The 24,844-nt window shown below is 36.4% G+C and overlaps 2 protein-coding genes and 1 long non-coding RNA gene across 7 annotated transcripts in view; 1 reads left to right on the top strand and 2 right to left on the bottom strand.

The window, feature by feature from the left end:
* Positions 1 to 2,502: 2,502 nt before the first annotated feature.
* LOC127841817 (serine dehydratase-like) lies at positions 2,503 to 24,722 on the bottom strand. 3 transcript variants are annotated; one of them, XM_052370950.1, is made up of 9 exons: positions 23,185 to 23,327; positions 22,585 to 22,756; positions 20,521 to 20,673; positions 19,330 to 19,408; positions 19,002 to 19,041; positions 14,069 to 14,296; positions 13,363 to 13,490; positions 7,954 to 8,016; positions 2,655 to 2,771 (listed from the first exon to the last, which is right to left on the bottom strand). In XM_052370950.1, the coding sequence occupies exons 2-8, from the start codon at positions 22,750 to 22,752 to the stop codon at positions 7,955 to 7,957; spliced, it is 858 nt and encodes a 285-aa protein (XP_052226910.1). In that variant the 5' UTR covers positions 22,753 to 22,756; positions 23,185 to 23,327; the 3' UTR covers positions 2,655 to 2,771; position 7,954. The 3 variants fall into 3 exon arrangements, with proteins under 3 accessions (XP_052226899.1, XP_052226890.1, XP_052226910.1); XM_052370939.1 differs by lacking the exons at positions 7,954 to 8,016; positions 23,185 to 23,327 and adding an exon at positions 24,619 to 24,722 and having other exon boundaries at positions 2,503 to 2,771; XM_052370930.1 differs by lacking the exon at positions 7,954 to 8,016 and having other exon boundaries at positions 2,503 to 2,771; positions 23,185 to 23,326.
* LOC127841857 (uncharacterized) lies at positions 10,710 to 13,356 on the bottom strand. Its single transcript, XR_008031366.1, has 2 exons — positions 12,725 to 13,356; positions 10,710 to 11,746 (listed from the first exon to the last, which is right to left on the bottom strand). It is a non-coding gene; the product is annotated as an uncharacterized LOC127841857 (long non-coding RNA).
* LOC127841834 (non-structural maintenance of chromosomes element 3 homolog) overlaps positions 16,644 to 24,844 on the top strand; it is a 56,098-nt gene continuing 47,897 nt past the window's right edge. The window contains exon 1 of one of the 3 annotated variants that reach the window (XM_052370974.1): positions 16,644 to 17,096. Coding sequence is in view for 2 of the 3 variants with exons in the window: in XM_052370957.1 (XP_052226917.1) it covers positions 24,801 to 24,818 (18 nt within the window). In the remaining variant the exon portion in view is untranslated. Of the gene's footprint in view, positions 17,097 to 24,660; positions 24,819 to 24,844 lie in introns of those variants that run through there. The other 2 variants (XM_052370965.1, XM_052370957.1) reach the window with 2 other exon arrangements.

The raw sequence follows: 24,844 nt of genomic DNA, 5'->3' as shown, positions 1-24,844 counted from the left end.
ATACTGGAATTACCTCAGACATCTTTTTATATGCAGGCACAATTTTTTCCTGCATTTGGGATTTGCATCATTCTAAGATAAAAATTTCAAAGGTTAAACCCCATTTTTAGCTCACATGAGCACAATGTGCTCATGTTTCGCTTTTGTGATTGACTTTTGTCCGTTGTGCGTCGTGTGGCATCATCATTTGCCATGTTAACACTAGAGGCCACATTTATTGTCGGATCTTCATGAAATTTGTCAGAAGATAGGTCTCAATGGTATCTTAGATGAGTTTGAAAATTGTTACGTTTGCTTGAAAAACATGGCCACCAGGGGGCAGGGCATTTTTTTATATGGCTATAGTAAAACCTTATTATTACTCTAAAGGCTACATTTATTGTACGATCTTCGTGAAACTTGGTGAGAAGATTCATCTCAATAATATCTTAGACAAGTTCAAAATGATGCCGGTTGATTGAAAAACATCGCCGCCAGAGGGCAGGGCATTTTTATGTCCCCCACTATAGTAGTGGGAGACATATTGTTTTTGCCCTGCCCTGTCTGTTGGTTGGTCTGTTGGTTGGTTGGTTTGCGCCAACTTTAACATTTTGCAATAACTTTTGCTATATTGAATATAGCAACTTGATATTTGGCATGCATGTGTATCTCATGGAGCTGCACATTTTGAGTGGTGAAAGGTCAAGGTCATTCTTCAAGGTCAGAGGTCAAATATATGTGGCCAAAATCGCTAATTTTATGAATACTTTTGCAATATTGAAGATAGCAACTTGATATTTGGCATGCATGTGTATCTCATGGAGCTGCACATTTTGAGTGGTGAAAGGTCAAGGTCATCCTTCAAGGTCAGAAGTCAAATATATGTGGCCCAAATCGCTTATTTTATGAATACTTTTGAAATATTGAAGATACCAACTTGATATTTGGCATGCATGTGTATCTCATGGAGCTGCACAATTTGAGTGGTGAAAGGTAAAGGTCATCCTTCAAGGTCAGAGGTCAAATATATGTGGCCCAAATCGCTTATTTTATGAATACTTTTGCAGTATTGAAGATAGCAACTTGATATTTGGCATGCATGTGTATCTAATGAAGCTGCACATTTTGAGTGGTGAAAGGTCAATGTCATCCTTCAAGGTCAAATATATGGGTCAAAATTGCTCATGTAATGTCACTTCTGCAATATTGAAGCTAGCAATTTTATATTTGAAATGCATGTGTATCTCATGGAGCTGCACATTTTGAGTGTTGAAGGGTCAAGGTCATCCTTCGTCAAACGTCATATAGGGGGACATTGTGTTCCACAAACGCATCTTGTTCCTTATATGGCTTCAGTAAAACCTTGTTAACACTCTAGAGGCCACATTTATTGTCCAATCTTCATGAAACTTGGTCAGAAGATTTCTCCCAATGTTATCTTAGACAAGTTCGGAAATGGTTCCGGTTGCTTGAAAAACATGGCCACCAGGGGCAGGGCATTTTTCCTTATATGGCTATAGTAAAACCTTGTTAACACTCTAGAGGCCACATTTATTGTCCAATCTTCATGAAATTTGGTCAGAAGATTAGTCTCAATGATATCTTGGATGAGTTCGAAAATAATTATGTTTGCTTGAAAAACATGGCTTCCAAGGGGCGGGTCATTTTTCTTTATATGGCTATATTAAAATCTTGTTAACACTCTAGAGGCCACATTTACTGTCCGATCTTCATGAAACTTGGTCAGAAGATTAATCCCGATAATATCTTGTACGAGTTAAAAAATGATGCCGGTTGGTTGAAAAACATGGCTGCCAGCGGGCGGGGCATTTTTCCTTATATGGCTATAGTAAAACCTTGTTTACACTCTAGAGGCCACACTTATTTTCCGACCTTCATGAAACTTGGTCAGAAGATTTGTGCCAATAATATCTTGTTATCTCAGGTGAGCGACTTTGGGCCTTTCAGGCCCTCTTGTTTTAATTTGATTCTTGATTTTTTACTGGAGCTTTGTAGTTCCAATGTTTACATTTATCAATATAAAGCATTTAATGACAAACTTCAAAGCATGCCAAAATCTATGAAAAGGCCCCTTTAAGTTACCTAAAATTTGGATTAAAGTGTCTGGCATTTCCCGACAAAACATTAAGTGATTCGGAAGGATGTACATAGAGTCGGAATGTATGAAAACTTAAAATTGGACATACAGAGAAAGCAGTGACTCTTGAAGAACATACAAAAATTGTTAGCATAAATTACTTGTTAAGACGGAGGTTTTTCACTAAAATAGTGTACTTAACATGCAGATCTTGCTTGGAATTACACTCCTATTTAAATTAATTTAATTCGGACGCAAAATGATTAAAACCTATTTCTGTGGATTGCCTGGTTTCTTGAGAAATGCATAATAATTAATCTTTATTTCATTGGTCATCATGTTAAAACAAATCCATGACCATGATAACTGAAATGACTAAAATGCGTTATCGCCGATTTATCCATGTAACAACCATACAAACAATGTTGATCTTGGCAGTATTTTATCTATCACATAATTGCCAAATAATGACCAAAAGAGACCATTTTCAAAGCACTTAACACAATTTACAGATGAAACATATCCCTCCAGGTCTCCAACTGTTTCAAAGTGACTGAACTACCACCACACACGACCACCAGAGCAGTTTTCACCTCCCCGAGTTTGCCCTCCTTCTGAAGGCCCTTGATAACGTCTCCGTACACTGCAGCCAGACTGGCCCCACACGCAGGCTCAACCAGATAGCGATGGTCATCTACAGACAAAAAAAGAGTTGTGGAATATCTATCTAAGAAGCGGTCTTTCTCAACGGACAAGAGTAACGGAACATAAATTTGAGCTCTTTAACCTTTCTGTTTCAAAGAGTTGTTATCGATAATTTTCACTGCTATACAGTCAAATGACGTCGTTTTCATGACGTTACGACCTTTTTATTTCAACAAATGATACAATAAAATTAAATAAATCGTACAAACACGTCACTGTTTATTTAAATGTTTCTGGTACTAAACATGTTTCGGCCGTAGCCTTCATCAGTAGTACATTTTTTTTAACAAGAGTTCCGCGGTCGGAGATGACCGCATTGAAGCCGGATTTTTGATTTAAATGACAGGAAAGTACCTTTCGTGTTTTTGTCAATGCAATACTTAAATTACTGAAATATTGTTCAAAGGTCAAAATGTTGAGATTCTAGGTCCAAGCATACCAAAGTTACAACAATTTTAACATTTTAACATTTAAGTTCACAGTGACCTTGACCTTCAAATGAATGACATTGAAATGAATGACCTTGAAATGACCAGTGGTCATCTAAGTGTGCTTGCAAACCTTTACGTCAAGTTTGAGATTCTAGGTCCAAGCATACCAAAGTTATAACAATTTTAACATTTTAACATTGAAGGTCACAGTGACCTTGACCTTCAAATGAATGACATTGAAATGAGCAGTGGTGATCTTCTAGTACTGGCCAACCTTTATGTCAAGTTTGAAGACTCTAGGTACAAGCATACCAAAGTTATAACATGGAATAAGAACTTTAACATTTTTACCTACCAAAGTTATAAGAACTTTAACATTTTTACATTCAAGGTCACAGTGACCTTGACCTTAGAATGAATGACCTTGAAATGACCAGTGGACATCTATGTGTGCTTGCAAACCTTCATGTCAAGTTTGAAGACTCTATGTCCAAGCATACCAAAGTTATAACAATTTTAACATTTAAGGTCACAGTGACCTTGACCTTCAAATGAATGACATTGAAATGACCAGTGGTCATCTTCTAGTACTGGCCAATCTTTATTTCAAGTTTGAAGACTCTAGGTACAAGCATACCAAAGTTATAACATGAAATAAGAACTTTAACATTTTTACATTCAAGGTCACAGTGACCTTGACCTTCAAATGAATGACCTTGAAATGTCCAGTGGTTACTTACTAGTTCTGGCCAACCTTCATGTCAAGTTTCAAGACTCTAGGTCCAAGCATACCAAAGTTATAACAACTTTAACATTTTTACATTCAAGGTCACAGTGACCTTGACCTTCAAATGAATGACCTTGAAATGTCCAGTGGTTACTTACTAGTTCTGGCCAACCTTCATGTCAAGTTTCAAGACTCTAGGTCCAAGCATACCAAAGTTATAACAACTTTAACATTTTTATATTGAAGGTCACAGTGACCTTCACCTTCAAATGAATGACCTTGAAATGACCAGTGGTCATCTGTTAATCCTGGCCAACCTTCATGTCAAGTTTGAAGACTCTAGGTCCAAGCATACCAAAGTTATACCATGAAATAAGAACTTTAACATTTTTACATTCAAGGTCACAGTGACCTTGACCTTCAAATGAATGACCTTGAAATGACCAGTGGTTACTAACTAGTTATGGCCAACCTTCATGTCAAGTTTCAAGACTCTAGGTCCAAGCATACCAAAGTTATAAGAACTTTAAAAAAATTTATATTGAAGGTCACAGTGACCTTGACCTTCAAATGAATGACCTTGAAATGACCAGTGGTCATCTGTTAATCCTGGCCAACCTTCATGTCAAGTTTGAAGACTCTAGGTCCAAGCATACCAAAGTTATACCATGAAATAAGAACTTTAACATTTTCGAGCACGCCGCCACCCCGCCCGCCCGCCCGCCCCCCGCCCGCCCGACAACATCAATCTATAAGCCGAGATTTTTTCGAAAAAAATCCGGCTAACAAATGATAACACAAATCGTAATGTGTAAGCATAAAAAGAAAAGAAAAATTGTTGGATTTAATGGAATATTGGTTTTCATTTGTAACACGTACATAACTCTTATTTCAGTTTGCATTGCGATGTTTTGTTTGTGTTTACAAATCTGAACACAAACGCTTTCCAATGTTTGTAATCAACAATATCTGAACAACATCAAAGCAAGGCCTAACGGGATTGCTTACTATGGGTGGGGATTGCTTACTATGGGTGGGGATTGCTTACTAGGGATGGGAATCGTATCTGCTATCCAAATATCCGTATTCTTTTGTAAGTAAACTACAAAAGCCTATTACCATCATCACAAAACTGTGAATACATTAATTTGCACTTTTCACAAAACAACAAACAATATATAGAGGGTATTTGTTCATGCCAGTGTAAGATCGTTTGTTATTTCACGAGTGTTCATAGAAATATAATATTTTTCACTGTGGCGCATATTTTTCTTTTATGCCTCTTTTTCAAAACAAGAAATCGTCGGAGACGGGTGATGCTCCCCAAAGTTTTTTTCCCCACAATATTGCACTATATATTCAAATAAAAGGAAACGTCTTGAGGGGCATAACTTTGGACAAAATAATACGATGGATGGTTTAGCAACTAAAAAATTTCAAAGGGTCAACTCTCTAAATAAATCATCTAACCAGAACCCACAAATAACATGCGCATCTCCTCAAGGTAGTTAAGCTTCCCATAAAGTTTCATTGAATTCCAGTCAGTAGTTTGGGAGAAATAGCCCGGACAAGAATTGCACTATAAATTATGTACAGTTTATAGAAAATTTCAAAGGGCCATAACTCTGTGAAAAATCATCCGACCATAACCGGCTGATAATATGATATAATATATAATATGCACATCTCCTGTTGGTAGTGAAGCTTCCCATAAAGTTTCATTGAATTCCCGTAATAAGTTTTGCAACAATTTGCAACAAGAATTGCACTATATGTACAATGGAAAATTTCAAATGGCCATAACTCTGTGAAAAATCATCCGACGAGAACCGGCTGATAATATGCACTCTGTACAGTTAATGGAAAATTTGAAAGGGCCACAACTCTGTGAAAAATCATCCGATCAGAACCGGCTGATAATATGCACATCTCCTTATGGTAGTGAAGCTTCCCATAAAGTTTCATTGAATTCCGGTCATTAGTTGCTGAGAAATAGCCCGGACAAGAATTGCACAATATGTACAGTTAATCAGGGGCGTAGATAACCTCCAAACATTGGGGAGGCGGTCCAGTTTCTGTACGGGGAACATAAAGGGGTTCGTTTGAGAGGGTTGTCTTCTCCTGTGGTTCCGAAAAAATTTACATTTACAATAAATATGGTGCTCGATTTTTGTCTCAATCTCAGTTTGTTATGAAATCAGTTTGTCCAATGCCGCCGACGACGACCCAGAAATCTGAACAGTTATATTGTCTTTCCAAACACTCGTGCTAATTAAAACATAAAATAAAGTAAATGTTAATGTATTTTAATGACGGAGTTTAACAAGTGATATGAGGAATAATTACATTAACATTACATTAACTACACTAATATTGTATTACTGATGCACATGTTTAACACCTGAAATGGGAAATAACCACATGAAAATACACAACAACCAATACAATATGACATGATTAGTAAAGAATGTATCCACATTTCGAGCACTATTAAAATACTGAACCAGGATGAATAAATATTAAAGTTAAATGAACAAAAATTTAGGCATAACTCATTTTTAGCTTGACTTTTATATATAAAATATATATAGTGAAGCTGTCCTACTCACCCCGGCGTCGGCATTAGCGTTTGCGTTAGCGAGCAAATGTTAAAGTTTTCGTACTACCCCAAATATTTTCTTTGTCCCTTGACATATTGCTTTCATATTTTGCATACTTGTTTACCAACATGACCCCAACCTATAAACAAGAGCAGACAACTCTATCAAGCATTTTTTTATAATTATGGCCCCTTTTCCACTTAGAATATGCAGCAAATGTTAAAGTTTTCGTGCTACCCCATTTATTGTCCCCTACCGGTTTCACCGGAGGGGACCTATGGTTTGCGCTTTGTGAGTCTGTCACACTTTTCTGGATCCTGCAATAACTTTATAAGTCTTTCATATTTTTTCATGAAACTTGACACATGGATTGATGGCAATATTAACATTATGTACGTCATTTCATTTTGTTCCTACGTCAAAAATTCTGGTTGCTATGGCAACAAAGACTAGAAATACTGCTGAAAATGGTGGTTTTCTGGATCCTGTGATAACTTTAAAAGTTCTTAATATTTTTTCATAAAAAATGCAACATGGATAGATGGCAAATGGACATTATGCACGTCATTTCAATTTGTTCCTACGTCAAAAGTTGTGGTTGCTATGGTAACCAAAAAAATCTAAAAATGGTGGAATTTCTGACAATGGTGGAGCCGGTAGGGGACCATATTGCTTGACAATAGCCTTGTTTTCATTGTCCCTTGACATATTGCCTTCATATTTTGCATACTTGTTTACCAACATCACTCCAACCTATAAACAAGAGAAGACAACTCTATCAAGCATTTTGTCATAATTAATGACCCTTTTATACTTAGAATATGCATATTATTGATAAATCTATGTTAAGGTTTGCGTACTTCCCCAAATATTTCCTATATCCTTTGACATATTGCTTTTATATGTTGCATACTTGTTTACCAACATGACCCCAACCTATAAACAAGAGCAGACCACTGTATCAATCATTTTGACATAATTATGGCCCCTTTTACACTTAGATATTTGAACATTTTGCTTAAATTGCCATAACTTCTTTATTTATGATCACATTTTTTTATTACTTTGACAAACAACACTTACCTGAATACCACAATGGATTCCACCCAAACAATACCCCACGCCCCTACCCAGAATCCCTCCCCCCCAACCTCCCTCCCCCCCCCAATTTTATTTAAACATCATCTTATAAATTACCCCACCCCACAATATACCCCCTCTCACCCCCCCTATCCCCCCCACCCAATTTATTTTTTATTTTTGAAAGATCATCTAATAAATGACCACACCCCACATTATATTCCCCTCTCAACCCCCCCCCCCCCCCCCCATAAAAAAAAATAATATTTGTGTTTCCCTTCTTTTATTTTTGAAATATCATTGAATATGAACACTTTCCCCATGATGGCTTACGTTATACTGTCAAGCACTCGAATAGGCGAGCGCGCTGTCCTCTGATAGCTCTTGTTAAAGTCCCTAGAAAAGATTAGGAATACTCATTTTGAACATTAAACAATTACATATATGATTTTGTTTTAATGATTTCTAATCAAGTAATAAATGTAATACTCGGAGAACAAAAATATTTTCAATCAAATTAATGTTTTTCACGCGTATATTTACTCAAAATTGTTTTAAGTGGCAGTTACCTTTGGGTTAAAGCGATCAATTTAAATAAAAGAATAGCCTGTCCTTAATCAAAACACCGACAGTGCAATCACGGAAAAGAACAAAACAACAATTTACGCAATGACATTTTCCCGGGCCCCTGGTTTATGACACCTAACAAGGGATATTGACACATCACTATTGGCAACCTTGGAGCAGACGGAGAGAGGACACATGGCTTCTGCACTTACGGAGCATGATTACAAAAATACTGGTTTTGGGCCGGAAATTTTTGGGGATTTTATGTTTTATTTATATAACGACAACTAGCAGAAATATTGGGGAGGCGGCTGCCTCCCCATTACCTACGCCCCTGCAGTTAATGGAAAATTTCAAAGGGCCATAACTGTGTAAAAAATCATCCGACCAGAAACCGCTGATAATATGCACATCTCTTGGTAATGAAACTTGCCATAAAGTTTCATTGAATTCCGGTCATTAGTTGCTGAGAAATAGCCCGGACAAAAAATTGTGCACGGACAGACAGACGCACACACACACGCACGGACAGACGAAGCGGCGACTATATGCTCCCCCCAAAATGAATTTTGGGGGAGCATAAAACAAATTAACAGCCGTTACCCTTTCGCTGAAAATTTACCCTTTCTCCCGTGGCCAGCTTCAACAAAATGACGTTATTAGTGTGACGAAATGACGTCTTTATACCAGCGAAATTCTCCAGTTAAACTCTTTTACAATGTAAATATTAAAACGGTGAAAAAGCATAAAATAAAAAGAAAATTTGTTGGATTCGGTGGAATATCGATTTTAATTCACACGTGATCGTAGATTTTTTTATATTATTTATGATAATCTAAAAATAGAAAATGGAGTTCCGAAAATTTGCTATGTTCACCTGTGAAAATAACAATTTGTTTATTGTCACTGCCGTTATTTCACTGCAGAAATGTCATATTTTATCATTTAGTATAATAGAAAACGCATGTATATGATTTCATTCTTTAAATTACATGTATATTATTTATAAGAACAATATCAAAGTCGCAAAATACGTAATTTCATTAAAAAAAAACACCACATCGTATATCTTGACAAACGCATACTACAATATTTACATTCTACATACATTTAATACATTCAGTTAAATTTCATTTTAATTCGCAATTTAGATTGTTTATACAACAGTAATGACAAACAAAAAACGTGGCCGTATTCAATTTTGATTGGACAATACAACTCTGCCCTCGCACGTGCTTATTGTTGATTGGCTGAATCGCTAATGCGTCGATTGAATAACATTAAAGGAAACGTTCAAGACTACATTATCACGTTAAACATGCTTGACTGAGATTGTTGATAGTTGATAAGATTACAAACAAAATAAGTGTCTTTGTGTCGTATGAACGAATCTGCATAAAACTCAATTTAGATTCACAGTGTAAATCGAATCATTCCTGTCGTCAGTTGTCAAAACGAAAGTACGGTTGATAATCAAAAGCATTATATTTCTCTTTACGGGATATTTTTTCAATATGTTGATGCTGCATTAACGAATATACGTGTTTATGAAGTGAAAACACCAAAAATAAACAACGGTTGCGATAGACACCTATAAACTGTTAGATGCACATAATATCACTTAAACATTAGTACATTTTTGATGTTGCAGAATTTATATATGTCGTGCATTTATTTATGACATCAATCTTAACTTGTTATATCTAATTTAAATCTAAATTAGCATAAATTATATTGTTTCACATGTTTTTCATTAAATTAAACGCTTGCATTTATTCGGCTACTGCCGTTTGCATATTTTGCTACTGACGTTTGCCATTCCTAAACGTACTACTGACGTTTGCCAAATTTGTTTTCACTCTTTAAACATTTATTTAATATCTAGTAGACATTTTTGTTTGTTTATGCATAGACATATGTAATATATGTTCGTCCGGTAAAGCATAGACAGCTCTGTGATCGTTAATTTTCGAGAACACTGACTCTTTGTAATTTTACTACTGACGTTTGCTTCTTAAATGGAAATTTGCGCCGAAGTGTTATCGAAAATCAGAGCAACACACAAAACGCGTGATATACCGATCGAAAGCTATATGCATGCCATATTGCCGGCACTAGGTCGTTTGAAAGTCAGAGGATGATAAGCAACGATATTTGGGAAAAAACTACCTTGCGCGGCTGCTTGAGGTCATAAAATGACTACTGACGTTGACTTTTGTGGTCACGTGACAGTTTTTGTTCATTCACAGTGTCGATGATCACTCATGAATTAAAAGCGATATTCAACCAAATCCAACAATTACCCTCTATATAACACATTATCAGGTAGCAGTGGTCACAAATTAGAGCTCTAGTCTAGGACATGTTTTATCAGGTAGTAGTGGTTATCTTTGTTCAGAAAAGATATTTGAGCCTTATAATTATTATCAGATATTATCAGGAAGCAGTGGTCACTACAGTTAAGACAGACATTTGAGCTCTAGGACTTATAATCAAGAGAAATAATAGAAAGGACACAAATGTGAGCGCTAAAACTGTATTAGTAAGTTATGGTAATTTCTGCATATGACAGAAATTAGAGCTATGCAATACATTATCATGTTGACAGGACAGAAATAAGAGCTTTATTGCGTGTATTATCAGGAAGCACTGGTCATAACATACAAGACGGAAATAAGAGTTCTATGATCATTTAACAGTTAATAAAATTAAAGCAGTACAGTTTGGAGAAATGATCAAACTTAAATTCCAGAAACTTAATTGGGAAACCCAGAACACCATTAACATAAAAATAACAAGAGTTTCTAGGTCGGAGACATATGCCCCCCCCCCCAAAAAAAAACAGGGCTTTGAACTAGTGAGCCCAATTTCAATAGGAGTCATCTACTGTCCAAGACCAATGCATATGTGAAGTATCAAGCCTATCGGTCTCGTCAACAAGTTAGTGATCAGAAACAATTTTCACACTTATTGTGACAGTGACATTTGACCTAGTGACCCCAATTTGATAGGGATCATCTACTGTCCAAGGCCAATGCACATGGGAAGTATCAAGCAAATTGGTTTTATTCATGAACAAGTTATTGATCGGAAACGATTTTCCCACTTAATGTGACAGTGACCGTGACCTTTGACCTATTGATCCCACTTTCAATAGGTGTGATTTACTGTCCAAGTCCAATGCACATGGTAAGTATAAAGCCAAGCAGTCAAGTTGTTAACAAGTTATTGATCCGAAACGATTTTCACAATTATTGTGACAGTGACCTTGACATTTGACCAATTGACCCCAATTTCAGGCCTTCAACTGGTTTCCGATAGAAAAGAAGGAAAAAAATAGGAGGTTTCCTGAAGAAAAAGTAAGAAAAGTAGGAAGACTATTAACACAAAAAGTAGTATTAATAGGAAGGATAACCACAAGTTATGTATCTGTGTAAACCAACTCTTACCTTGATGATTATTCTCACCATTCAGAAACCTAATGTGTTGTAGGTATGTGAGTTGGTGTTACATGCCAAGCTTCTGTAGTTGAAAGGTGCAGCAATCTGTTGCTCACAGCCTAAAATGTTTTGTTTTATTTTAATTTTATTAGTAACATAATAACAGAAACATGTAATTCATAATGTTGTTAGCATTGTTGAGATCATCTCACAGCACACAGCTAACACAATTATAACACATGCCATACAATAGTTTGTACTCAAGCATTTAGGTTTACATGATAAAAATAACAATATTCTACAAAAAGAAAATAAGTTGGGTCAACTCCAGAAGCATTAATTCAGAGCATGTTGTATCCATACTACCATATAATGTTCATGTAAACATTATCTAAACTATAACTAAGTCCAAAATTATATTAAGAATTCCTTAAAATATAATCTTAGGACAAAATAACTGTTCCAACATTAGAAGCATGCAGTAATTGTATCACCTATAACATAAGGATAATATTACAAGCAACCGACAGAAAAACAGATAAAGCTGCAACACACGGCATGATTTGTTTAAACATCATGTGCTGTCACAGCTTTACAACATTGGTTACTTTCAAATGTTAAACACACAAACACATAGTTAGTTATAATAATATTGGTTAAAACTTAAAATTAATGGAAAGCATCTTCATAGTGGCAACACAAAATTATGTTTATTGTTACTTGTTACAATTACAGATGAACCAGAACATTTTAAAGGTAAATATAAATAATTACCGAGATGTTTTAAGATTTTCATCTATTGAATGTCAGAAAGAGAAACTACCAGTAGTCCAAATTTTGTATATTCCCTGATAATTCACTGTTTTTGTGCCAAATTTTGAAATTCCCTGATTTTTCTCTGTTGGGATTTTTTTACCTGATAATTTTCTCTGTTTTCTAGAATGTGAGGCCACTCTGATCATTCTTTTATTGCTTATAATATTTGATGTGAGAATTGTCCATTTGAAAGTAACCAAATACCCTCAGCAGTGCATCATTGGGTTACATATATTATTAACACCTAGCAGTCCTATATAATCAATAACTCCAATACTGACCTTAAGAACTAGAGTTTACATCAGATGGCTGGAGCAGCCACACCTTTCCTCAACAGAAACTTGCCAGTTTTACAGCTTTTATAATCTGAAAATACAACTAACAAAAAATGTTTCTTTTCTCCAGCAAAAAGTAGGAATAGTAGGAGGTTTTAGTGCAAAAATAGGAAAAAGTAGGAAGGAAATAAAAAAGTAGGAATAAGTGGGAAAAGTTGGAAAAAATAGGAACGGTTGAAAGCCTGCAATTTTAAAAGGTGTCATTTACGGTCCAAGTCCAATGCACATGGGAAGTATCAAGCCAAGTGGTCAATTTGTTAACAAGTTATTGATCGGAAACAATTTTCACACTTATTGTGACAGTGACCTTTGACCTTGTGACCCCAATTTCCATGGGGGTCATATACCGTCCAAGGTCAATGAACATGTGAAATATCAAGCAAACTGGTCAATTCATTGACAAGTTATTGATCGAAAACGAACTGGTCTACAGACAGACCGACCGAGAGACCGACCAACATCCAGCAAAACAATATATCCCCTCTTCTTCGAAGAGGGGCATAACAATTTAACCCCTCTTCTTCAAAAGGGGGTATAATAATAATTATACTAGCACAATAGTACACAAGAACACTTAGGAATACCTGCAAATTTTAAACATGCATCTACAGCTTTAGCATCATTTATAACAACAGAATGAATATTTTGGTATTGTTGAGCAAGTTCCAGCGATTTTGCAGACACTGTCAAGGCCCCAAGGCATTTTGCAACACTGAAATGCACAAGGAAAAATAACACACTTTAAACATGTGAACCATCCCTGATGAACATAGTACACCCAAAAGGACTTCGCAGTTAATTTACATATTTGAGTTTCCAAAAGACCTTATTGCATAATGTAAGAATGACAAAGTTTTTAGATGCATGAAACGCAGTAAAATAAATTGTAGAGTTGCAAAGTATGATTTTCTTTGTTTTTATTAGTTTTTTGCTGCAGTCTACAGTCCTTATATATGACTGCGCTCAGTTAACCTACTTACACTGTTCCTGGTTAAGTTTACCAGGGGTGGTATTCCAGTAGCTTCTTATCTTGTGGAAGTTTCCTTAAATAATGTGCACATACTTGACAATTGCCCTGTTAAAATTAAACGCCCAACAGGAAAGCTTTAGAAATAATTTCATGACCAATTTCCAAGCACAAGGTGACTTTCAAGTGCTAGGCCACAGCCAATGGGATCAAACTCTTGACTCTGGGATGTGTAGCCCAGCAGTCTTCCATCTGAGCTTGCCTGTCTGGAATGGAGTTGCCATGCACATATGTAACACATGTGGATTTCAAGCGTACCTCACCTTGTTATATCTGGGAGTGTCACTAATTTCCCGTTTTTGACAGCTGCATTGAAACTATCAGCCCCTCTGGTTTCCATGGCAACACAAGGGACGCTTCCCCAGCCAACTTTCTGCATTCCCATGAAAAGACCATTGAGCAAACCTCCACCACCCACAGACACTATCACAACGTCAGGTTTACATGGTAACTGTTTAGCTGCTTCTTCTATTAATGTACTGTGTCCTTCCCTACAATTAGAACAAAAAGTAAACTTTGAGGAGACTGGTTTACAGATTGGCAAGTTTATATTGTTTGACTTTTTGCAACAGATTAAACAAGATACTATTGGCAAACCATAGTTCAAGCTACACCAATGAATGAAGAATTGAATGAGTTATCTAGATTTTAATCCCACTTGACTCATATTCATACATGGCCTTGGTATTGTCAAGATAAAGGAGTTATAATGCATGTGCGTAAAGTGTCGTCCCTGATTAGCCTGTGCGGACTTCACAGGCTACTCTGGGACAACACTTTACGCACATGCATTATGTCCAGTATTCTCATAACGCGACTCAAATATTCAAAATATGTTTCGTCAAGATTTATTTAGAAATCTGGTTTTTATAATGGTAATATTTTGTTCCATATGGCATTGTTCATGAAACCACTTGACCCAGTTTAAAACTTATAATAGATACTGAAAATAATAATTTTGACCAAGTTTCATCAATATTGAGTCATGAACATGACTTTTAGAGTTTCAACAAAGTTTTTGATTTGACCTGCTGACCCAGTGTTTGGACACAACTTACCAAGGTTTGGTGCAAGGTTTTTTTTCTATGAATTGTTAAAGTGACCTAGTTTTAGGTCCATGTCACCAAGATTATAACTTGGCCATTTTTGTTTTCAAGATAAGTATTCTGACCAAGTTTCATCACGATGGAGTCATATATGTGCATAACATGTAAGTGTGGTTACATGGTTTTACTTAAATTTGACCTGGTGACTTAGTTTTTGGAAGCACATTTACATGAACCAGATTCAAACTTGGCCTGTATATTGTCAAGATAGATATCAATATAAAACAGGATTCAACATGAAATGTGGCCTCTAGGCTCTAGAGTGGTGACAGGGTTTAAGTTGAAACCAATTGACGCCACAATCTCCCCTTGAGTACTTCTTGCTCATAAGAGCTAATCATTAAAAGAAGAAAAGGGCGCAAACAACACCAGAGATACATAAATACTACTCATGCACTTTTTAGCTCACCTGAGCACAACGTGCTCATGGTGAGCTTTTGTGATCGCCTTTTGTCTGTCGTCCGTCGTGCGTTGTCCGTTGTGCGACATCAATATTTGCCTTGTTCACTCTCTAGAGGCCACATTTATTGTCCAACCTTCATGAAATTTGGTCAGAAGATTGTTTTAATGCTATCTTGGATGAGTTCGAAAATGGTTACATTTGCTTGAAAAACATGGCTGCCAAGGGTCCGGGCATTTTTCCTTATATGGCTATAGCAAAATCTTGTTAACACTCTAGAGGCCACATTTATTGTCCGATCGAAGATTAACCCCAATGATATCTTGGACGAGTTCGAAAATGATGTCGGTTGGTCGAAAAACATGGCCGCCAGGGAGCGGGGCATTTTTCCTTATATGGCTTTAGTAAAACCTTGTTAACACTCTAGAGGCCACATTTATTTTCCGATCTTCATGAAACTTGCTCAGATGATTTGTCCCAATGATATCTTGGATGAGTTCACAAATGGTAACCTTGGCTTGAAAAACATGGCTGCCAAGGGGCGGGGCATGTTTCCTTATATGGCTATAGACGTGAAGTAAAATCTTGTTAACTTTCTAGTTTGCTCAATCTTCATGAAATTTGGTCAGAACATTGGTTTCCTGTGTAGCAAAGTTTGGTTTTATTATGTCAATATTATGTGACATTAACTGTGTTATGTAATTTTTCATAACACAAAATTTTCATAGTTAACATAACTGTTTTAGTCATTAACACTTATGATAAGCCTTTCAACTAAGAGATAACTGAAAGAAAGACAACATGTACATGCTTTTGCAGTATTTATGCAGTATTTATCTCCCTTGTTTAACCTGGTTCAGTAATCTATTTTTAGTTCTGCTCTGGAATTTGGGAAGATACTTATCATTGATAAATGCACTGTTCTGAGGGAAAATTGACTACTCTGCCATTGATCTCTTCTGAACTGTATAAAATAAGCTGTTTTGGCTGATTTAAACACCTCTTGATGCTTTCTTGAAAAGTTAACAATTGTTGAAAAAGGTTGGAATTCTGAAATAATTTAACACCAGAATCAAGACATTTTGGCATTATTTTCTAAATTATTCTGATTATTTAGATTATTTTTATTTGTCATTTTCTAAATTAGAAAGACTCTATTCTATTTCAATTTCCTTATCTCCATAAATATTGTTCTTTAGATTAAATTAGACCTATTTTGTTAACTAGATTTTTGAAGCACTTTCTAGACTAACGGTAACTTATATTTATATCAGTTTTTTTGACAGATTTTGAACTTCTTTTTACATTCATTAAGGTATTTGCTGTATGTTGTTCATTTTTGTAATGATACTTAGATTCTTTAGACTTGGCTTGTATTTATATAGTAAAAAAGCTTGTGAACACTCTAAAAGTCACATGTTTTGCCTAATCATCATGAAATTTTGTCAAAACATTAGTTATGTGGATGTCTCGGACGAGTTTGAAAATGGTCGTGATCAGTGAAAAAACATTCACTTGTTTTTGTTAAAGCCGCCTTGGTTTTCACTTATAAATAAATTCTTTGAGTGTATTTAGGCGTCCCTGACTGAACGCCTTTAGTTAATTGAATTACAACCAGTCAGTATATTCAACCTGACCGGAAATAAGAGTTTGTCAAATAAATATTTTCGCATTACAAAGTTACATAACTTGCAACCGTCCTGTGACCGGTTCATTTGCATAAGCGAAGGAGACCGCACTACCACACCTGGATAGGACAGTTGTGTTCGATAATGGTTTGGATCGGTAAAAAAACATGGCCGCCAGGGGGGTCTTTTTCCTTATATTTATATAGTAAAAAAAGCTTGTGAACACTCTAGAAGTCACATGTTTTGCCTAATCATCATGAAATTTTGTCAAAACATTAGTTATGTGGATGTCTCGGACGAGTTTGAAAATGGTCGTGATCAGTGAAAAAACATGGCCGCCAGGGAGTGTGGCAGTTTTCTTTATATGGAAATAGTGACAACATGTGAACAGTCTAGAAGACACATTTTTTCCCAATCTTCATGAAATTTGGACATATCTTGGAAGAGTTAAAAAATGGTTCAATTCTGTTAAAAAAACTTGGCCGCAAAGGGGCCATTTGTTGTTCATTCTTCATGATACTTGGTTAGAACATTTGTTCCATTGATATCTTGGGCTGCAAAGAACAGGTCATTTCTTTTTATCTCAGGTGAGCGACTATGGGCCTTTCAGGCTCTCTTGTTTCCTTTTTTTTCATGTTTTTGAAAGATCATCTAATTAATGACAACACCCCCACATTATACCCCCCTTTCTACCCCACCCCTTCCCTTCTTTATTTATGATCAGATTTGATTTATATTTTGACAAAACAACACTTACCTGGCATATTAAAATTGACTCCACCCAAACCATCCCCCACGCCCCACCCCAGAATCCCATACTATACCCGACATCTCATCCCCCGGACCCCCTTCCCCCAAAAAAGAAAACAAATGTAATAAATGACCACACCCCCACACCCCTCTCCACCCCCACCCCACCCCCCTTTTGATTGAGGTATTGAGATAGGTCCCTTCACCTTTAAAAAGAAAAGAGATGAGCAATCTGCACCCGCTAGGCGGTGCTCTTGTTTTAATTAACTTTATCATTGCATCATTACTTTTTACGCGACTGAACAACTTTTTAATTCGAAAGCTAAGGTCTTTGTTTTTCTTGTTTTGATTGTTACACTTCATTATACTGTTACCGTCCACATTTGTTCGTAAACACTCTAGAGGCCACATTTATTGTCCGATCTTCATGAAACTTGGTCAGCAGATTTGTCCCAATGATATCTTGATAGAGTTCGAAACTGGGTCATGCTGGGTCAAAAACTAGGTCACTAGGTCAATAAAAAAAGAAAAACCTTGTAAACACTGTAGAAGTCACATTTCATGCCCAATCTTCCATGTAACTTTGTCAAAATGTTTGCCTTATGATATGTTGGTTGAGTTCAAAAGTGGTTCCGGTCCGTTGAAAAACATGGCCACCAGTGGGCGGGGCAGTTTTCCTTATTTGGTTTTATTGATATCTCGGATATGATTGAAAATGGTCCAGATCGGTGAAAAAACATGGGCGCCAGTGGGTGGGGCATTTTTCTCTATATGTATATAGTGAAAACATGTGAACACTCTATTAGTCACATTTTTGGCCCAATTTTCATGAAATTTGGTCAGAACATTTGTTTCCTTGATACAAGAGTTGAATTCGAAAATGTTTCCGGTCAGCTAAATAACATGGCTTCCTTGTAAACACTCTAGAGGTCACAATTTTGTTTCAGATTTTATGAATCTTGGTCATATTTATTTTTGTAAGAAAAGTTTGATGTTTGGTTAGGGGAGTCAACTCAAAATATGGGTAACCAGGTCAAATCTTACAAAAATAAAAACACTCCATGCGCCAGAGTTTTGGTTCAATAATGATGAAACTTGACCAGGATGTTTGTCTGGCAAATATCTAGGTAAAGTTTGACATTTGGTAAAGATTAAATGAACTGACTCCTCTCAGGTGAGCAAACTAGGGCCATCTTGGCCCTCTTGTTTAAATGAATTATCCACGTTTGAAATTTATAAAATTATTTAGTTTACAAATGTACATCTAGTGTATCTGTTAAATACAAACCATAATACTAAAATGCATACATACCAGATATCTGGATGATCAAATGGGTGCACATATAAAATATCTAAAAATGTACAAATACAAATTATGGCAGCTGCATGATTTAAGAATTCAGTGTTGAAATTTTAGAATATCACTTAGATCTAATGATCATTAGAAATTTGTTACAAATACTGTATCGCTAATTTAATTGTTTGTATCAGAGTGTGATCATAAAGTTTGCCTAGATGTCTACATCATTTTTACATATTCAATCAGTTTGCTAACTCGCCAGAACTACATGTATGTGTTAAAAGGTATCAAGTGACGCCAAGGTTTCAGCATGCTTACTTCTTTTGATAGTTGTTCTTACCTGGCTGTTTAGCTAAATTGATAGCGTATGCATTGCTCTCATCCCAGACCTTCCCAACAATCTCCACCTCAGCTCCAAACTAGGGTAACAGAAGAAGTGAAATTATAGACTTCCTATAAATATGCAAAGTCTTGTTGAAAAAATCAGAGTAAGGATAAATACTTCAACATTAATTTGCACTTCCAGCAAAATTCCCCTGAGTTATTTTAATTTGACCAGTTTGTACTAATGTACTTAGGGGTAACCCTCTCCACATAATTATCATTTTTGGTTTATTATTTTTAAAATCGCATGATGAGCATTGACACTACAAACAGTAATTTCACTAACTTGAACATTTGGACTATCAGTTACAGTTTAGACCTGACCTTTAAAACTTTAGTGTCAATTTGAACTTAAAAGGAAAGGAGACAGTTGTTACAAAATTATGATATTAAGTCTTCACATGGTGAACATTTGTGGTAAATTATTTTAAAATTGCAAGATGCCTGATCAAGTTTCAGTCGGGACAAGTTGTTTTTAGGCTAAATAAAACGTGTTTAATGGAGATCTTCACCTCAGAAGCAGGGACACTTACTTTACATGTTACACATCTTCTCATGGTGGACATTTGTGTCAAGTGATTTAAAAAAAATATGATTGCTGATAAAGTTGCCGCCCAAATTTGGCCAAATGTAACCTTTTTCCTCTAAGTGTGACATAAGCCTTTGAGGAAGGGAGACCATTGTTACATGAGACATGTCATCATAATATATCGGTCGTTTGTGGTATGTTATTTTAAAAGTGCATGATGAATCCTTTGACCTCAAATTGTGATCTTGACCTTTGAGGTAGAAAGATTGGTGTTACACAGAACACATAATCTTATTAATGTAAACTTGTTTAATAAGTTAGTTTGAACTGCATAATTAGAAGCAAGTAACAGTATGGACAAGAAGTTTTGTTGCAAAATTGTGCTTTTACCTTAAAGTGTGACCTAGATCTTTGGGTATGAGCAATTGGTGTTACACACAACACATCGCCTTATTATTACAAACTTTTCAATTTTAAAATTACATTATTATGATCAAGCAACAGCCAATACTAGCTCAGACACATGTACACACACACACTTGCAAATACACTTGACATTTGTTACTGCTATATCAATCTTTTCGCAAGCAGACTTGACAAAAGCAGCACATAACTTACTTCATTCCTAAGTTTATCTGCAACAAAAGCTGGTGTACTCTGGGGTAACACAATGGTTGCAGGTAGACCCATCATCTTTGCTCCATAAGCTGCGGCCAGGCCTGCATTGCCCCCTGAGGCACAAACCACTTTCTTACAGCCCTGCTGGGATGCCTAAGCAGAAAACTATTATTACAATGAGCCTGGCTCTGTGAAAAGGGGGTTTAATGCATGTGCGTTAAGTGTTGTACCAGATCAGGGACAACATTATCTGCTTTTATCATATTTATACCCCCACAAACGAAGTTAAGGGCAGTATATAGGAGTGAACTTGTCTGTCGGTCAGTCGGTAGGTCGGTCGGTCTGTCGGTCTGTATTAAGTGTTTGCTCTCTAATTTAAGTAGTTTTCATCCGATCTTCACCAAACTTGGTCAGAAGTTGTATCTAGATAATGTCTAGGCCAAGTTCGAACATGGGTCTTGCTGAGTCAAAAACTAGGTCACAGGGTCACTTAGTGCGTTTTAAACATTCAGCATGTTGTACGCTCTCTAATTCAAGTAGTTTTCATCCGATCTTCACCAAACTTGGTCAAAAGTTGTATCTAGATGATGTCTAGGCCAAATTCGAACATGGGCATTGCTGGGTCAAAAACTAGGTCACCGGGTCACTTAGTGCGTTTTAAACATTCAGCATGTTGTCCGCTCTCTAATTCAAGTAGTATTTATCTGATCTTCACCAAACTTAGTCAGAAGTTGTATCTAGATGATCTTAAGGCCAAGTTCGAACATGGGCCTTGCCGGGTCAAAAACTAGGTCATGTGGTCACTTTGTACGTTTTACACATTGAGCATGGTGTCCGCTCTCTAATTCAAGTAGTTTTTATCCAATCTTCACCAACATTGGTCAGAAGTTGTATCTTTATAATGTCTAGAGCAAGTTTGAATATGGGTCATGCCGGGTCAAAACAAGGTCACAGGGTCACTTAGTGCGTTTTAAAACTCACCATGTTGTCAGCTCTCTAATTCAATAGTTTTCATCCAATCTTCACCAAACTTGGTCAGAAGTTGTATCTAGATGATGTCTAGGTCAAGTTTGAATATGGGTCATGCCAGGTAAAAAACTAGGTCACGGGGTATCTTAGTGCGTTTTAAACCTCACCATGTTGTCCGCTCTCTAATTTAAGTAGTTTTCAGCCAATCCTCACCAAACTTGGTCAGAAGGTTTATCTAAATGATCTCTAGGACAAGTTAGAACATGGGCCATTCCGGGCCTAAAACTAGGTCACGGGGTCACTTAGTGCGTTTTTTAACATTCAGCATGGTGTCCGCTCTCTAATTCAAGTAGTTTACATCCGATCTTCACCAAACTTGGTCAGAAGTTTTATGGAGATGATCTTAAGGCCAAGTTAGAACATGGGCCTTTCTGGGTCAAAAACTAGGTCAAGGGGTCACTTAGTGCATTTTAAAAATTGAGCATGGTGTCCGCTGTTTTTTGTGAAGACGACATGCAAAATATTATGTGTCAATGCGGGCATGTGGGGGTATTCGTCACGTCTGTGACAAAGCTCTTGTTTTCTTTTAAAGAAGACTCTTCTTGGTGATAATCCAGTTAAGGCGGACAAGAGTTGTCCCTGATTAACCTTTGCAGACTGCATAGGCTAATCTGGGGCAACACCAGTCCTTTTGCACATGCATTAAACCCCCTTTTCACAAAGCAAGGCTCAAATGGATATCACTTGAGGAGTATGATTGTAATCTGTAATAAAATTCCTACCTAGGAATGGGATATCTGCTAAATACCAGTGTCTAGAAATCAACAATAGTATAGCACTCAGCAATTTATGAAGACTGCAGTAATTTATTTTACTCATATAGTTGTGAACTATTAAATATATAAAACCTTTAAATAGTCCATGCAGATTTTCAAAACACATATGTGGATGCAACAACTTAATACTTGTCAATGTGTCAATATTTTCACAACAAGTGACACACATTTTGAACAGTTAAGGCACTCCAGTCATCAATACAATTTCACATATAATGGATGAACAAGGTTGGCTGAAGAGTAATCACAAAGTAAGTACTTTTTTCATCAGGTTTCCGATCCCTCTTATCTTAAAGGACCCTGGGATCTGGAGATTGTCCAGCTTGAGGAAAACGTCATATCCTGCATGGGCACTTATCGGGAAGCTTCTGATTGTGGGAGTCACCATGTGCAGGGGACCATCTGCTCGGGAACCAGAGTGGGACATCGTTCTGAAAGAAACATTGAATGTGAATAAGATAATATTTTTCATTGCATAATGTATTGTTCCATTCATGTTATGTTCCAGTGCAGGCTGGATTCTTGCAAAATAAAAAATTGTCTCAAGATTGGTTGATGCAAATGAAAGTTATCAACTTGAAACCACCAGTTTAACCTCATTAAGCTAAAACTGGTTGCCCTAAATATACATGCATTAGTGTTCCTTTCTTTATCATTATCTACGTATAAAGGGCATTCAACTGTAAAGGTTTTGGCAGAGAATCAACCAGAAGTTGAAGAGCAAATGAAAGCAGATGGATTATTCATTATTTATTAAGAGGAAAACATGCAAATAAGTTTTTGTTATGATCTTCTTATCATTAATACTGATCTCTCTTAAACTGTCATTGTTGAATGACCATAATGACAAAAAAATTACATGTGAATGTAGCAGGGTTCTGTATAAGGAGCTAGCCTTTATGAGGACGTGGTAGAGTGTCTGCCTGATTTGGAAACAGGAGGTCATTAAAGGTAGTCCGACTGTCCGGGACAACCAAATTGTTAGTCCGGACCAGTAAATAAAGAAATTTGCTTGTCCGACAGGACAAGTGGTCATTATAATTGTATAACTTAGAAAAAATGCCTTTAAAGCCATTATTTCTGTGGAGATATCACTCAACTTTTCCGAGTATATTTTGTATACGTTTAATCGTCGAAGCCCGAGATATTCCGATAGTTCCATGTGATACATTATACATGTACTACACTGAGCTGTTCACAAGGGAAGCAACCCTTAACATTTTTTTCTTTGCCAAGATAACAAGAATATTCTCCCTTGTAAAGAATATACGATTTACGACACCGGTACACACCGATCTTACAGACAATTAACGTAGTGACGTCCTCCCTATGAATAGAATGATTTTTTTTTTAAATATCAGTTAAGTACTGTTCATATACATCACTTTTAACATTTTCTGTTTGATGTTGGCAACAAACAAGTTTTTGTCAGGTATTAAAAATTAATAATCTTGAGTTTTCCTGTTATTCTAGTCAGTTCCTTTTTGTATTGAAATTGCCTACAATTATGTTTACATGTAATTTGAAAGATTCAAGTCTTTATGATTTGAGCATTTTGTATTATTTCATTATTTTGCAAAGTACTGAGCAGAATAAAGATATAATGGTCAGGACAAGTTGCTTTTTAGTCAGGACAAGTGAAATTATGGTCTACTTGTCCGACTGGACAAGTGGCTTCAAAAGTTAATGTCGAGCCCTGTCCTGGGTTCAATCCCCATTGTGGTTAGGAATTTTTCTGGCATTGGGGCCAAACGTCAATAAAAACCACCATGAGTGAGGGACATCCCTCAGATGTTGTGGCAGTTAGAAATTATATGGAAGAATGTTTGCAATCGGAGGGGATGTGTGCAGACGCTAGGGTTTGGTACTATAAGAAGAACTTAAACTGCCCTGCTACTTAGTCAATATAAATTGCCGCCATAGAGTCTTTTGATGATTTTTGCTTTGGCAGACTCTTAAATCTGAACGCGAATTATTTCAGCTACCCTGCTACTGTAAAAGAGATAGCTTTTATAGCCACGAGGTAAAGTGTCTGTCTGGTTTGGAACAGGGAGGTCACGGGTTCGATCCCAATTGTGGTGTGGCAATTTTTTGGGCTGGGTCTAAATATGGTGATTTAAGTTGAATTTTAACTTTGAAAGTTAAATCGAGATCCTCCCACTAGTAGTAAAATTGAAGAGGAGACTTAGAGGAGTTCAACGTACTTAAACACAGACGCACGGATGGACAGACAAATGCAATGCTTAATGAAATCTACTCTGCGTGGAATACAAACAAGTTACTGTACACTTACACGATTAATTTACAACAGCATCAAATGACAGCTGATGTTGTTGTTGTTTCACGTTGAGTAGTTTCCCTTGAAACTCTTCATAGAAAACAACCGCGAAGTGTTTTGACTTACTGTTTAAAAAGAAAGCATATCTTTCTTATTGCAGGGCCCATTATCATCGATAAATAAGAAAACAATCCAGGATGGCGTCCAACAAGGTAGTTGTAAATTATATTAATTAATTATG

This window comes from Dreissena polymorpha, chromosome 1, assembly GCF_020536995.1.
Source record: "Dreissena polymorpha isolate Duluth1 chromosome 1, UMN_Dpol_1.0, whole genome shotgun sequence".
Taxonomy (NCBI): Eukaryota; Metazoa; Mollusca; class Bivalvia; order Myida; family Dreissenidae; genus Dreissena; species Dreissena polymorpha.
This window is presented reverse-complemented; position numbering and strand designations above follow the sequence as displayed.

What these genes read in the sequence shown, in the direction of transcription:
- LOC127841817 (XM_052370939.1), bottom strand. Translation starts at nt 22,752, where the DNA reads ATGTCCCACTCTGGTTCCCGAGCAGATGGTCCCCTGCACATGGTGACT. An exon ending in CAGATAAACTTAGGAATGAA is followed by an intron (nt 19,409 to 20,520) that starts GTAAGTTATGTG and finishes CTGTTACCCTAG; the next exon opens with TTTGGAGCTGAGGTGGAGAT. An exon ending in CAATTTAGCTAAACAGCCAG is followed by an intron (nt 19,042 to 19,329) that starts GTAAGAACAACT and finishes GTACATTTTTAG; the next exon opens with ATATTTTATATGTGCACCCA.